Source organism: Myotis myotis, unplaced genomic scaffold (assembly GCF_014108235.1).
Source record: "Myotis myotis isolate mMyoMyo1 unplaced genomic scaffold, mMyoMyo1.p scaffold_m19_p_11, whole genome shotgun sequence".
In the NCBI taxonomy this organism is placed as follows: Eukaryota; Metazoa; Chordata; class Mammalia; order Chiroptera; family Vespertilionidae; genus Myotis; species Myotis myotis.
In genome coordinates, this window is record NW_023416315.1 from 6,353,148 (window position 1) to 6,368,752 (window position 15,605).

Consider the following 15,605-nt stretch of genomic DNA (forward strand, 5'->3'; position numbering starts at 1 on the left):
GCAAGAAACATTCGGTGATGGATGTGTGCGAAGTCCTAAGGACTGGCCATGACCAGGTTCTCGTCACGTTTAAATCATGCTTCGCCCAGCTCAGCAAGTCCACCGACGTGAGGATTCCAGGGTCCACCCTGACATGAAGCAGGCTTCATTGGAACGGCAGCTCATTCCGCACCACCTGCACCATGGTCTGCCTGAGCTGCAGTCTTCAGGGGGAGATGGGAGAGACAGCACGACAACCACAGCGTCACATTCAGGGCCTCGAAAGAGCACAAAGCCCTTTCCATACCTTTTCACTTTCAGAACCGACTGGTGGATGAGGTAGGCAGACCCGGGCTTGATGGAGATGAAAACTATCAGGAGACCCCAGGCCTCCTGTTTCGCTCTGTTAATTGGCGCCCATGCAGGCAGCTAGTTTAGCAGCGATTCCGCGGGTCTTCTGGGGCTCATCCTGATTGAAAGTGAAATGTTAAAAAGTACTTCTCGGCCTCTCCATGCTTCCCGGGCTGCTCACACTGAGGTCAGTGGAGAGGGAGGCGGCCTTCACGACTCTATATCAGATGAGTTATTCAGGCTTTCAGATTCAGAAAATAATTCTCAGGAAGATAGTGATGGAGGAATCTGATTTCTGCCTAAAGAGAGATTTTCCCTGGGGCCACATGGAACTGAGAAGAGAAATATATGGAAAAAATGCCACTGTGACCTTAAACACACCATCTCGGGGTGCACCCCATAATGAGGAATGGAGTGCTATTAACATATACCGCACATGTTAATGACTCCACCAGCAGAAGGAAAAAAAAAAAGTAAAAAAGTTGAGCCCAGAGTCATTCTGGGAAGGAGGATTCTGCCAAGGAGATTTTAATGTCAAGAATGTATGAGAGGCTAAAAATAAGAGGCTCACGCGCATCCCAGAGCTGTGGGCGGGGATGTATATATAATCAAATTAAATCCTTCCTTTTCCACTTATGGAAAAATCCAATGGTAAAAATCGACTAGAAAACATTTAGTCATATTTCACTTGGATGATGCTTATAAATACCAATCTCCAGACTTGTCAAAATAAACCCACCAGCGCTTCCTGGCCGAGGTGCTAGGTAGACAATAGCAGCCAGCGACATGCAGAAACGATGAAGAGCTTGCAGACACATTGCGCATGGAAAAGCTGCAGGAATTGGCCCAGGCTCCATGCACATGCCCGGGGGGTGATGGGGACCCAGGAGAGCTGGTGGGGTGCAGCCCTGCCGCCGCCCTGGGTCTAGATGAATTATGGCTTGGACACAGCCTGCATTTCGTGCCTCTCAACCCTCTCCCGACAGGTGGTTCTGGAATCCCGTGATCTCTGCTCCCTAGAGAAAGGATAAAGCAGAAAGGGAAAATAATTGGACTTAGTGGAAAGGGGAGTGGGGACTTTAAGAGAGAATAGCTATGAAGAATGTATTAGGGATCAGGCACTGTGCTAAGCACGTTCCCTGTCACACCCCTGCTCTTCCTTCCCCACCAATTACAGCCCTCCTTCCCTCAGGTCAACACCAGAGCCCATGAGCGACATCACTGGCCAAGAGGCACTGTTGTTAGCCCCGTTTTACAGGTGAGCAAGCTGAGGTTTATGGACGTTACATAACTCGTCCAAGGTCACAGGTAGCTATGAATCCACAATGGCAGGATTTGAACCTCAGCCACTGGGATCCAACCCAGCCTTAAAGCATCCTGTTATTCTATTTCCTAAGAATGTCCCCTCCTATTCCCTGTAGTTTGTGCAGGAAAACAGCTGAAAAACAGCAAAATGAATGGAGTTGTGGGAGCTCTGCTACTAGTCACCCCGCTAAGCTCAGCAATGCCACTGACTGGGCGGGCCTCTGTGTGCTTATCTGTGAAGTGGTCGTGGCGCTCCGTGTCCTTCCATGTTTGGGCACTTCCTGTGGACATGCTTGGCACAAGGAAGGGTTGAGTCTGTGTGACCCGGGGCAGGTGTCCACTATAGAGGGTTTGTGGTCTAAGACAAAGAGCACGGGCCATGGCCTGGGCCTGCGTTCACTCTGTCCCACTAGTGAAGTGGCCGGGCACCCCTTACCGGAGGGGGAAGCAGACGGAGCTGCTGAAGGTGAGGTAGACCAGGGGGTTGATGGCACTGTTCAAGGCCGGCAGGTTCTGGATGATCACAGACGCGTAGAAGCGCTGCTCGGTGTCGGGAAGGAGGCTGAAGTTGTCCAGCATGTCGAAGAGGAAGTATGGGCTCCAGCAGCAGATGAAGGCTGGGGAGGAGCGAGCCATTAGCACCTCTTGAGGCCCCAGCCCAGGGACGGTCCTTAGCGCCTGGGGTCTCTCAGAAACATGCAAAACTGTTGTGTGTGTGAACCTTAATGTCGTGTTCCCTTCAACACACACACACACACACACACACACACACACACACGTACACACTCTCACACACACGCACACACACACATACTCTCTCTCACACACATGCACACACGTACACATACTCTCTCTCTCACACACACACACATACACACACACACCCCACAGATATGCCTGGAGCTTCTCTTTCTGTAAAGAGCATCTGGTTGGACCGCTGTCGGGACTCCTTGCTGAAAGCCTGGGAACTCTGGGCATGCAGGGGTGAGGTTGCCTTCCGGAGCACTTTGCCCATGTGTGTGCTGTTGTGTGTAAGGGGGTGGGTGTTGGGTGTCTGGTTCTGGCTTCCCAGGGATGCCAACCCTGCTGCCTGGAGCAGGGCAGGCCCACCATGTCCCTTACATCCTTTGAGTACCCAGCTGGACCCTCACATAGCAGAGAACCCTGCTTATAATCAGCCCAGTGGAGAATCCTATCTTTTGACCTACCTACAGGGCAGGACAAACCTCCATTTACTGAAGGTCTGCTCTTCCCATCCTGCAATGACCTTTGGAAGCCCCAGGGCACCTGGCTTCATCCCTAGCTCAGGATGTCTGACACACACGTGTCCCCTTTTTGTCTCAGAACCTCTCTGCATTCAGCGTCTGTTTCACATATGCGGGAGTCCCTTACATATGTATGTGTTAAATTTGGTTCTTGTCTCTTGCTAATCTTCTCATGTCTATTTGTCTATGGGACCAGCCAGAAGAACCTTGAGGGTAGAGGAAAGTTTGTTCCTCCCCCACAAGGACACCAGGGGGAAAAATTACTTTGCAGGAGGTCGGAGAGCACGCCAAGACTTCCCGCTTGCCATATTTCCTATGATAAGCTTATTAGAAATACAAATAGAGCGCTGAAGTAGAAATAATAGATATAACTTCCAGGCAAAGGAAGTGGAGGAGAAACTAATCAAATGTTGCTTAGCAGTCAAGTAAGATGAAGATTGACCACAGACATTGGCATCTGGAGTTTGTGGTGACCTTGATAAGGGTGGTTTTCCTGGAGAAATAGAAAAGAAAGCACACAGAAATATGCTCCGGGGAATGAGAGGTAAGGAGTGGAGAAGTGGGGCTGGCAGGAGCGTGGTGAAGTGGGGCTGTTCCTACAGAGGCCATCCAGGCAGCTATCAGCGTATGTTTATGTGCCTGCGACCCAGTGGAGGGAAATGTGTGGGAAGGAGGAGATAATGGGAGACACACATTCTTGAGTGGGCAGGAAGGGGCGGGCTGCAGGCTCAAGAGGACGTGTTGGGCACGGCAGGAAGCAGTGCCAGTTTATCCACAGCAATGGAGAGAAGGCAGAGGCACATGATAGAGGTTCTTCCCCCCAGTGCATGCGAGGGCAGGGGAGGGAGGAAGTTCCATTCTGCTTGGTAGTATTTCTCAGGGAAATAGGAATCAAGGTCATTAGCAGAGAGGGCCTCAGGAAGAGGACGTTTTGAAGGTTTGGGGATCACAAAGAGCACAGACCAATCTGACACAGATTAGGTGCTCCAGAAATACCCCCTTTTTTCCTTAGGTGAGGTGGCTTTATGGGTCTTCCGAGTAGAGGGCGAGGGAAAGAAAAGGGAAGAAGACGAGATGGGCATCCGTTGGGGAGGAGTTTATAGTGACCTTGAAATTAACCATCCAGAAGAAACTAGCTGCTACATCTGTCTTCCTCTTGCTCATCAACCTCAGCCCGGGGGCGAGTGTGCATTCAGGAAAGCAACTGGGTCAGGTGGGTGCTGGTGAGCGTCCGCTTCAGCTAGTGATCAGATTTTCTCCAAACTGTGCACCCCAGGGCCTCGGTGCACAGCTAGATTAATGAAGAGAGAGATCAGGAGCCCAAGGTCCTCCTTTGGAGGAGCTACAGGTAGACTGATCAGTTTCACACATTCCTCGCCCAACCAGACAGAGGCGGGCGTGTCTGCAGACAACCCCTTCTCGCCACCACCGCGTCCCAGGTACCAGCTTGCTCTTGGAAAGTCCGCGCAGAGCTGCAGCCCAAGCAGGGACGTTGCTTACCAAGAATGATGGCCATGCTGTACTTGATGGCCTTGATTTTTGCCTTTGAGAAGAGCCCTCGGTTGTACCTGGTGCACAGCTTTCCATCTGCAGATCAAAGAGGGAGTGGTCAAATGAAGTGCTGTTCCTGCCAATAGGAACATGGCCGGTTAGTCCCACCACTGTCATCGGTCCACGATTATCCTGCTCTCCCATACCCAGGGGGACCTCTTGGACATTGTTAGAGTAGAGATGGCTCTGGGCTGGATGTTGGAAACGGCTCAGTTTGCAGCTTACCATAAGATACAAATGTACTGGGACATCCAGGCTCTCTCAGGAGGCTTGGCTGGAGAGCCTGAAGAAGCTGGAATGAGCGATGTGACCACAAGGGGCGATGCTGAGACACCCATCATCTGATTGCCTTGGCAATCCAGGGCAAAGCCATTTTCTTAGAATGGATACCCCAGGCGAACTCATTCATCTAACTCAGCAACTCCACTCTCGACAAAGGCTCAAACCAGGGATATTAAAAAACAAAAAACAACCCTGAAGGGTATGAGAATCCCCTGGAATGTCAGCTTGATGGAGACAGGAACTTCGTATTTTCCACTCCTATGTCCTCGGAACTTAGTGAGTGATTAGTATTTGTTGGACAAATTAATACAAGCCTCTCTCTTGTTGAGCAGTAGTAAAATAAAGGCAGAACGCAGCACAGTAGCTCTTAGCTGGCAAATTTGGGGATGGAGATGCTGGATACGAGGTCTCTGGATGTTGTGGAAGAGCTTTCACTGTGGGGCTCCGGTCAGCCCACATCACCTTTGTGAGAATTGGGAAGGATGCCCTGCCTCTGGTCAGGGGTCCTCCCAGGGCACCTACATCATACGGGGCAGGGCAGCCTGTTAGAGGCCAACCCCTGTCCTCATTACCTTGTTCAGATTTTACATTTAACATTTATTTTCATCTCCTTGGGAGCTGGCACGGTTACCTTTGCACTGTTGATTCTGACCCCTCTCCAGTCCCATCCAGCCAAACCCAGAAAGCCTAGCACATCTGCTAAGGGACAAGAACGGAACAAAAAAGGCTAAAAGGCAGAGTTCCCGGTCTCCAGGAGCCTTCAGTCCAGCCTGAAGGATCGCACACGCCCCAGAGAGCTGGACAATGTGAGAGACCAAAACCAGGTCTGGATGAGAAGACAGCTGCTCTGCACCAGGAACGACAAGAACAAGGGGCTTTATATGTGCGATGAGCTGAAATGCTAATTATAATGGATTTTTTTTTATTTCTTGATGTATACCCTGTGAGACCACTCTTAGGCCTTCAAGCCATTCTGTGCATTTCACAGAACCAACCACATTTCAGTGGGCTAAGCAGGCAAATGCTTCACTAGCATTTACAGTGGTTTCCAATTGGGGCAACATCTGGACACATTTTTGGTTGTCACACGGGTGGGAAGTTACTCCTAGCACCTCGTGGGTCAGAGCCAGGGGTGCCGCTGAACACCCGTCAATGCACAGAACGCCTCCCCTGCCCACAGAGTTACCCAAACACTGTTGGCGCCAAGGCTGACAAACCCTGGTTGCTAAGGAGGCGTCTTGGGAAGATACAGGCTTCAGAGTCAGAACCCCGGCTGTACCAATGACCAGCTGTGTAACCAGAGGCAAACTGCCTACTGCTTCCAGCCTCCGTTTCCCAATTTTAAAAATGAGACGTGAAACACCAAATTCTCAGTTATGTTGAGGATTCAAGTAAAATAATGAAGTCAAGGTGCCAAGCCCTATGCTGAGCATGTCAATTTTAATAGTGTTTCAGGAGGACTGTGAGCTGCCTTTATGGAAGCGAGCAGAGGTATTACTGCATTTAGACAGTTTCTTATACAGTGTTGTTACCTGTGTATAGGAAGTCTGTACACCCAAAGATTACCGGGGGGATTAGACCCACGGGAGGCAGGTCAAAAAGCCAGCAGACCCAATTGCCTCCTTTCCAAGTATCCTGTTTGCTGGGGAAGCGGTGGACTCCCAGGCTGACTGAGTTGGTTTTTCAGAAAAGTTCCCAGAATGACACTTGCGCTCTGAAATCTGCTTAAACTGGAAATGTGCTCATTTGCACAGAGCAGCTGGGTGGCAGTGTCAGCAGCTACCTGCCCTTCACTCTCCCAGGGAGACCAGCCAGAAGCACCTTTAGTCCGGCTGCCCTGGGAAATGCAAAGCCTCCAGCGCCTAAGGCCGGCTCTTCAAACACCGCCAGGCTACAAAGCACCGTAATTCTCCTTTATTGGGAGATAAAAGGATTAATTCTACCAGCCCTGGCCCTGAACGGGAGTGAAAAGCAGTTACATTCAGCTGTCACTGTGCATTAATAGCTGGGGAAGGCTCAAGGCAGCAGGCTCATTAGATTCTGCAAACCGCCGTAGGCTGTTTCAGCTCAAGCATGAGTCCCTTGCGGGGGCCCACGCTGGGAATTAGTCTCCAAGTGGCCAGCTCCTGCTCCTCACCTTCCCCGCAAGCCATGCCCCTTTTGGAGCCACTGGGAATCCATTCCTGTGGGTTGAACACCGGAAGGGGGAAGGGGAGAGGAGAGGCCAGGGGCCCTTGTTCTCCTGGGATTTTAAAATGAGGCAGAATTTATTCGTGGCTGGGAGGGGGAGCTATCTGTGGACCTATAATGAGTGCAGGTGATTTGTTAACAAGGAATCTACCTAGTAATATTTTAGGATAAATATTTTTCATGTGTTAGGAAGTTTATATACTTCAGGTTCATTTAAATAATTAAACATGTTAAGAAGGTATGTCTGATTTCTACAATTTTTAAAAGTTGAAATCTGTTTTTGATTTCTGACCACTGATGGCCTCTTTATCTACAAATATAACCCAATCTGCATGTTACATGTTTTTAGTGCATTATGTCTCACCTGCTTAACTGTGAAACTCTGGCCACTTCTGTCCTGAGGGTTTTTTCTTTTTCTTTTTTGACCTTCTGGCAAACCAGAGGTCATGGTTAGCTAGGAGGAGGTATGACCTCGCTCACCTAACTCACAGCCTTTTCTGTTCCTCAGTTCCTTAGCTCAGGCAGACCCAGGACCCCTGATAGGCCTGAAATCATTGTGGCAGAAACAAATTAGCTTTCATCAGATCCTTTCCCCCGGGGCCCACAGCTAGACTACATTTCCCAGCCTCCCTTTCGGCAGGGTGTAGTCATGTGACTAAGTTCTGCCTATGGGAACATGGGAAGAATCTTTGTACACTAGAACCAGGCCTGGATCATATAAACCGCCTCCGTGCATGCCCTGTGGGTGTTCTGAGTGAAGTTTTACTGAAAGGGAGTTGGGGGAGGTTACCGTGGCCACCTCAGGCTCAGCCTGCTGGGGGCTGGTGTGTTGGGACGGGGGGAAGGCATGGGCCCTGTTCCACTGGCTTAGGGTCCAGGATTGCTCTGTGGATCAAAGGCCGCTTTCTCAGTCTGTGAACTCAGCTCAATAGAAATGTCTGCTCTGGGGTTTGGTGAATGGACAGTGTTTTCTTGGACAGTCCTCTCTTTTCACCCCAGTGTCCTCCTCCTGACCAGGCCCGAGAGACTGGGGTCACCCCGAATTCTGGCTCAAAGGCTGCGTAGCAGGTCCCTCGGCTGGTATAGCTTGGCCAGGCTCGCAGTCCCCCCCCGTCTCCCTCCCCATTTCCAGGGAGGCCAGGTGGAGGAGGCAGGGCCTGCCTGGGACAGGGAAAAGAAGGGGGGACTTCAAAGGGGGTCTGATCTGCCCACTGGGCCCTGGCACAACAGTGCAGGCTTGCTGTATCCAGAGCCCAAGCTCCTATTTGCTAGAGAAAACCTCGGCGGAGGCGAAGTTTGCCAGGAGTTGGGTACTTCAGATCAGAGGCTTACCTGAGCAGTTGGAAATCACTGTCTCCTGGGCTTTGCTTTTAATCCAAATGGTTCGGATCACAATGGTGTAGATGACGCTGTGGAAAGGAGCAAAGGTAATAAATGGCTGCTGGGTGCCCACCAGAAGGACACAGGAGGGCGGCTTCCACTTCCTGAGTGTGCGGTATGGAGGGAGGGGTGCTCTGTATTTGCTGATTATAGACTCAGAGCCGATTGCAGCTGAAAGCCACCAGAAAGATCAGCTGGACGCAGCTACTTTTTGAAGTGAGGAGGCTAAGGCTGGTGGCCTTAAATTTCTCTAAGGTCACCCCAGTGGTTAGAGGTATAGTTGAGATTAGAATTCAGACACAGGGCTTAGGATGAGAAAGATTTAGATTTGTAATCGGCTCTGCTGCTTGCTGGTTGTATGACCTGGACGTTAGTCTTTACTATGGCCCCATGGTTCCTGCCTCCAGTGTTCAGGCCCCTGTGTGATCCTCTCCATTGGGTGTGACGGGACCTGTGACTTGCTTCTAATCGATGCATGGGATGAAGGTGATGGGATGCTCATGGTTACATGGGAGTGTAGCATCTGTCTTGCTAGTATCTGCCTCCATTGCTGGCTTTGAAGAATCATCCTGGGGCTGCAGAATCATAAGTCCTCCAACCCCAGGGAATTAGTTCTGCCAAGAACTTGTGAGAGGTGGGGAAAGATCCTTCTCTGATGGGCAACCCAGTCCTGGCTGACACCTTGGTGGATGCCTTGCCTCAGCAGATGATCCCAGATAAGCCATGAACAGACTCCTAACTCACAGGAACTCTGAGATAATAAAGTGTGCTGTTTTAAGTCATCAGGTTCATGATCACTTGTTATCAAACAATAGATAACATAGCAATTAGAGTAATTTAGCCTGAATGTATATGTCCCTCCAAAACTCAAATGTGGACATGTTAATGCCTGATGTGATGGTATCTGAAGGCAGGGTCTTTGGGAGATGCTTAGGTCATGAGGGTGGAGCCCTCATGAATGAGATTAGTGCCCTTCTAGAAAGAGACCCTCGCCATTCCACCACGTACAGACAGAGAGAAGTCTGCAGCCTGGAAGAGGAACCTCACTGAACTCTGCTGGTACCCAACCTCAGACTCGCAGCCTTCAGGACTGTGAGAAATGCATTTCTATTGTGTACAGTCTGTGGTATTTTGTTGTAGCCCAAACAAACAAAGACAGTGAGCCCCGGTTGAAACTGGAAAATGGAGTTAACAATACAAACCTCTTCAGAGATTTCTGGGATCAAATGTGACAACATTTAAAGGGCCAGCCACAGTGCTGGAAAATTAGCCGAGACTCAATAAATGTCATTTTCTGTCCTTCTCTCTTCCCCATTTTCCACATAATATCACAGCTCCTCTTATGCGATATAATATGTGCCTAACAGGAAATCAACATGTTAATGACTCAAAAGCAGCGACAAAATTTCTATCCCATGTCCCTTTTGGTAAATATAACAATCAATAGCCTTCTTTCATGTCATTTGACATTTCCAATATATTAAGTATATCCACTGAAAACTTGGGGGAAAAGCACTGCATTGTTTTAAAACCCCACCAGCTTCCCTCTTGAGAACCACTGGGTAAGAGAGAAATCGGAGCTCTAGTCTGCAGCGGCTGAGAAGGCACTAATTGCTTTTAATGATCTTTAGAATATAACTTAATTAATGACTTGTTAAAATGCTCTGCTTCTTAATGCTTTTGCTGTCTTGTTCAGCCAACCCCTCTGAGCGCTCTAAGAAAGCTAGAGGCCTTTTTGGAGCACCCCCCCCCCCCTCCTCAGATAGCTGCCCAGGGATTTTTCTGGAATTTGCATGTCTACATTAAAGAAACAAATGAGAACAAAAATTACTAGCGAGTCTATTCTTTACTCTAACTCGAACATTTGTTAGAGCAGGGAAACTTTTCCCCAAGGAAATGAAATCCAAGGAAAGCTTACAGCCACACGAGGTGCTGTATATTATAATTGCAAGTCCGGTACTTAATTGATCACTAATTCAAATATTTATTAACAATTGAGCAAGAATTCAAATATTTATTGACCACCAACCACATACACGGTGGGAATGAATAAATGTCTTATATGTTAGGGGTGTGGGCCTAAGTCACCTCCACCACATCTTTGTTTTTGTAAAATACATTTTTATTGATTTCAGAGAAGAAGGGAGAGGGAGAGAGAAATAGAAACATCAGTGGTGAGAGAGAATCATCTATCAGCTGTCTCCTACTCACTCCACACTGGGGAATGAGCCTGCAACCCGGGCCTGTACCCTGACCAGGAATTGAACCGTGACCTCCTGGTTCATAGGTTGATGCTCAACCACTGAGCCATGCTAGCCAGGCCCCCCCTCATCTCTAAAGGACCAGTCAGGCAAGTAGAAAGCCAGCACCAGCTTTACTGTTAGCCGGGAAAATGCCTCATAAGGAGGGCACCCCTTTAATTTATTACCCAAATCAGGCCACTTCTCGGGGTGTAACAGTCACGCATCAGAGAGACCGCAGAATGACCTCTGTCTCCTCTTTCTTCCTCATTTCTTTCTTTGAAGTCATCAGCAAGTTGTGTGGTTTGTCCCTGCAAAGTGTCCCCATTACCTGCCCCTGCCTCGCCATCCCTGCTATTCAGGACCCTTACCATCTCTGTTTATGTGTGTTGGTGGGTTTTCACTGTGATCAAATGCACAGAACATAGCATGTATCATTTTTACCATTTTTAGGTGTGCAGTTCAGTGGCATTAAGTACATTTACATTGTTGTGCAACCGCCACCACCGTCCATTTCCAGAACATTTTCATCTTCTCAAACGGCAGCTCTGTCTCCATTAACCACAGAAACATGGAAAGCTTCGTGAATTGATGTGCTATTCTTACCCAGAGGCCACACTGTCTTCCCTGCATCACTCCAATCTTAGTGTGCTTGCTGCCGAGGTGAGCACCCCTTCTAGTTTCCTGCCAATTATTGCCTCAGTTTTCTAAGATCTCCATTCTGCTACCATGTCAGATGCTCACCCCACCATGGGAGCTGGTGCTTCCGGGCAGAGAACTGTCCCCTGGCTCCAAAGCCCTCCAGCGCCCCCTCTTTCCTACAAGATGATACCCAGTGTCTTACGTGGAGCACCCGAAGCCTCCCCTCGTCTTCCTCAGCCTTCCTCACCTTGATCATTACCATCCTCCACATAAGCATAAGTGACACACATAGTCTATAATACAGCAATAAATATTATATAATACATTGTATATGAGTATGAAGGAGCAAATGCTGTGAAGATATAACATAGGGCAGTGATGGTGAACCTTTTGAGCTCGGCGTGTCAGCATTTTGAAAAACCCTAACTTAACTCTGGTGCCCTGTCGCAAAATTTTTTGATATTTGCAACCATAGTAAAGCAAAGACTTATATTTTTGATATTTATTTTATATATTTAAATGCCATTTAACAAAGAAAAATCAACCAAAAAAATGAGTTCGCGTGTCACCTCTGACACATGTGTCATAGGTTCGCCATCACTGACGTAGGGTGATATACGCGTATACAATAGGGGCCCTGACTTGCCCTGGGGGTTAGGGACACCTTCCCAGAGGAGGTGGCCATTCAGCTAAGATCTGGAGAAAAAATGGTGATTTAAATGCAAAGGGAGATGATCCCTCAGGAAGAGGGAACAGTATGTGCAAAGGTTCAGAGACAGGAGGGAGCATGGCACAATTGAAGAACTGTGTGCCCGCTGTGTGTGTGTGTGTGTGTGTGTGTGTGGCCTAAGATGAGGGGGTCCTTGTACACAGGGTTAGAGGTCTTGAGCATTATCATGAAACAATGGTTGCTTGACAGTTTTTTGAAGATCAGACCTTTTATCAGTGTGGATGTGTTGTTTCTATACAGAAGCAGAGGCTGGTGTCTAAACAGTCCTGGAAAGGTATACCAGATGTTCCTAACAGCACTGCCTCAGGAGTAGGACAAAGGGGATGTGGGGGGAACATTTTTCTCTTTCATTTCATACTCTATTGCATGCTTAGCAATTTTCCACACAAAATAATGGCTCTGACTGTCATAAGGAATAGGGATGTAAAAAGGGTAAGGATAAGCAGGAAGCTATTGCACTGGACAGAATGAAAGATTGTAATAACCCTGGGAGTGTATACCGCCTCAATTGTCCTTGAATTTTATTCCAAGTCTTGGTGAAATGAATACACAGTGTGGCCTAAAGTAAAGGGGGTGAGAATATACCAGCCTCCGCAGGCTTCCCAGTCTGATCCCCATGCCCCATGCAAAACCAATGGATTTGTTTCATAGACCACAAATCAGTGCTCCATGACAAACGTGCTTTTACCCACTTACTCCTTCACAGGTGTCGGCCGTGGGTCTTTTCTGCCTCTACCCTGATCTCACGGAGATGAAAATGAAAGGAGAATGAGGTATCAATTAGGTGCAAGCAAATAACCACAGCTAATGCAAAGCACGGCAGCAGCGCTGACAACCTCCCCAGCGGCAGTTAGACAGGTATGACACGTGAATTTGAAAATAACGGAAGTTGTGTTGACCCAGAAAAACACTGTATTGCCTTTAATGTCACTCACTAGGAATTCAAGTCCTGGGAGCCTGATTGAACTAATGACAGAACAGCTTCATCTTTATTGCCACAGACAGTACGACCCCTCTCTTCCTCCCTCTTTTCCCCGCTCCTTCTTTCCATCACAGATATCTATGGAGGATTGACCGTATGCCAGAAATGGATCTAGGCACTAAATAGCCAGAAATGTTGATGTTGGGTGTGTGTGTGTGTGTGTGTGTGTGTGTGTGTGTGCATGCACGCACAAGCTGGGGGTATGCTATTTCCAAGGACAACACAAAAACACCCAAGTTGGGTTGTAGGCAAGTTTGATGAGAAGCCCTGGTGGAAAGAAGCAGCTCAAATGAATGGGGGACACTTCAGACAGTGAAAGACCCACATGGCAGATCTGGCTAGACAGCACGGGGGGAGCCCCTGGTTCACGCAGGCATCCGCCCTGCTGAGCAAGGGTTTTGACTGATTTCATGAGCTGATAGGAAATCAATCAGGAGAGAAGCCAGGACCTGCGGCTGTCACTGAAATTGATCATGACAGCCTGAGCCATTTCCTCCCAAATACTTTCCTGGGGCTGGGACAGGCCTCTCTCCTCACCCACGTGCCCCTACTAATGTTGCTATGACTTCCCTTTCATTGGTTGTCTAAATAACCTTCATCTCTTCTTCAAGATTCCTCCCAAATTCAACTTGGTGGGGAGGAGCATAGTAAGTTGAAATGAGCTGCAGAGGCTAATGTATCGACTGAACAGAATGACGGGACAATCTGTAATCTCAGCCAGGCTATTGGCTGGCTTGTGGGGACCACTCTGCCCAGTTTGACCGCTAATGGGGAGCAAGCCATTTCATTCCTTTTAGCCCTAAGTCTGTTTTTGTACAAAATTCAGCTTTAGTTATTTTTTTCTGAGACTAAATGTGGGCAAAGAGGAAGAACAAGTGATTCCCATAATATCAGAAAACACTTGGAAAATACCTAACCACTTAATGATCAAAGAAATGCATATTGAAACAATGAGATAGCTTTTCTTTAAACTCTATGACTGGCAATCTAGATATATATATATAAGGCTAATATGCTAAGTGTCCGACCATCTGGGTAATGACGTCATGTAGCAATGCCTGGCTTCCTCTCCCTAGCGACGACTAGCCTCCTTGCAGTTTCTTCAGCCCAGGAACATGACTTGCTTCATAGCCAGGTGCAAACATTTCACACTGTAACCAAATGATTGTGAAGCATTTCCCCGTGCCTCATCTCATTTGATCCTCACAGAGTCCTGGAATAGGTACATAGGAGACTCGGTAGAATCCTATTTTCTTTTTATTAGCTGGAAAATGGAGATTTAGAAAGCTTAGAAACTTGACTCAACTGAAAAGAAGAAATGGTGGACCTTGAAAATGACTTCAGGTTTTCTCACTGCGCAGAATATAGTCAAACACTGCTGAAGTTAAATATTTTACCGTCTGTTCTCCCTGTGTGATCTACAATAATAATCTGCTTCGTGTTGGTATTTACTGCTGTGTTGCTGACAATTACCTGAAAGAGAAGTTGGGGTGCTTCACTGGGCTGGAAAAAGTTTAGCTAAATCAGAAAGCAGGTCTAATTAAGCAAGTTTATTCTAGATCTATAAAAGGCTAAGTTGACTCACGCATGCGCAATACATATAAAGCTCTCGCTGGTGCCAAATGCATGCCTGTGTTTCCATCAGTCATTGTTGATTGTGAATTTGGTTGACACTTATAGAGAGAGGGCGAATAGCAATATAAAAATATTTCTTCTAATTAATTTCCTTCTTCTGTGTACAAATCCATGCACTGGGACACTAGTGATTTAATAAAAAAAATGGTACCACCTCCCATTGGGTCAGGGGGAGAAAAACCAGAGTTCTTATTTGCTGTTGGCAGGAGACCTTTTTCCCAGAGGACAGTTGATAACTATGCATCAGTCTTAAAGTGAGCATCATCTTTGATCTAGCAATTCCACAAGAAGGACTTTGGAGGTACTGATCAGAGACTCAAGTGATTTTTTTTAAGGACATGGGTTTTTATCATATCACTAGAGGCCCGGTGCATTAATTTGTGCATGGATGAGGTCTGGCTGGCCCGCCCTGATCCCGGCCTATTGGGGGCAAGGAGGTTGGCCAGCTGGCCCCGCCCCCATCAGGCGGGTTGGCCGGCTGCAGTGTGCGTCATAGCAGCCAGTTGTTCCGGTCGTTCCAGTCGCTTGTCATATATATATATATATATATATATATATATATATATATATATATATATAATATGCTACCAAAGGCTGATTTCCTTTGCCAAGGACAAAGTATGTGAAACCCCATGGCAGGCTTGGGGACACTCAAAGGGTGCAGGATCGCAGGATGGGCATGCCCTGTATCCACACTGAACACCCAGATAGCTCCCTGCAGCCCCACCCATGCACTCACCCTTCCAGAGGTGGCCCTGCCACATGACCAGGTGGGGCCTGTCCTGTCCAGGTGGCTGTGGTCTTCTTTGCTGAAAGACTAGCTCTGGCCCACCATTGGCCACAGGACAAAGGGTGGTTTCTAAGGCCCTTCCCAGTCGAGCCTCACCCTAACCAGAAAGAGCTTACTGCCAACTTCTCTCCCACTGGCTCTGCCTGCCTGTCCTTTCCTGTTGCCACACTCACTCTGACCTCTGGTCACCAGGGAGCCAACTGCCCCTCTGCTTTCCCCTTCTCCTGTCTGAGTTCTTCTATCCTTCAATGTGGGTTCCGGGAAATGCTCCCCGCCATTACCT

At 48.1% G+C, this 15,605-nt stretch overlaps 1 protein-coding gene across 2 annotated transcripts in view; it reads right to left on the reverse strand.

Moving 5' to 3' along the window:
• Positions 1-1,264: 1,264 nt before the first annotated feature.
• NPSR1 (neuropeptide S receptor 1) overlaps positions 1,265-15,605 on the reverse strand; it is a 63,509-nt gene continuing 49,168 nt past the window's right edge. For both annotated transcript variants that reach the window (XM_036326976.1, XM_036326975.1), the window contains 4 exons: positions 8,256-8,332; positions 4,401-4,487; positions 2,072-2,252; positions 1,265-1,346 (listed from right to left, as the gene is read on the reverse strand). In XM_036326976.1, the coding sequence (XP_036182869.1) occupies positions 1,265-1,346; positions 2,072-2,252; positions 4,401-4,487; positions 8,256-8,332 (427 nt within the window). The remainder of the gene's footprint in view (positions 1,347-2,071; positions 2,253-4,400; positions 4,488-8,255; positions 8,333-15,605) is intronic.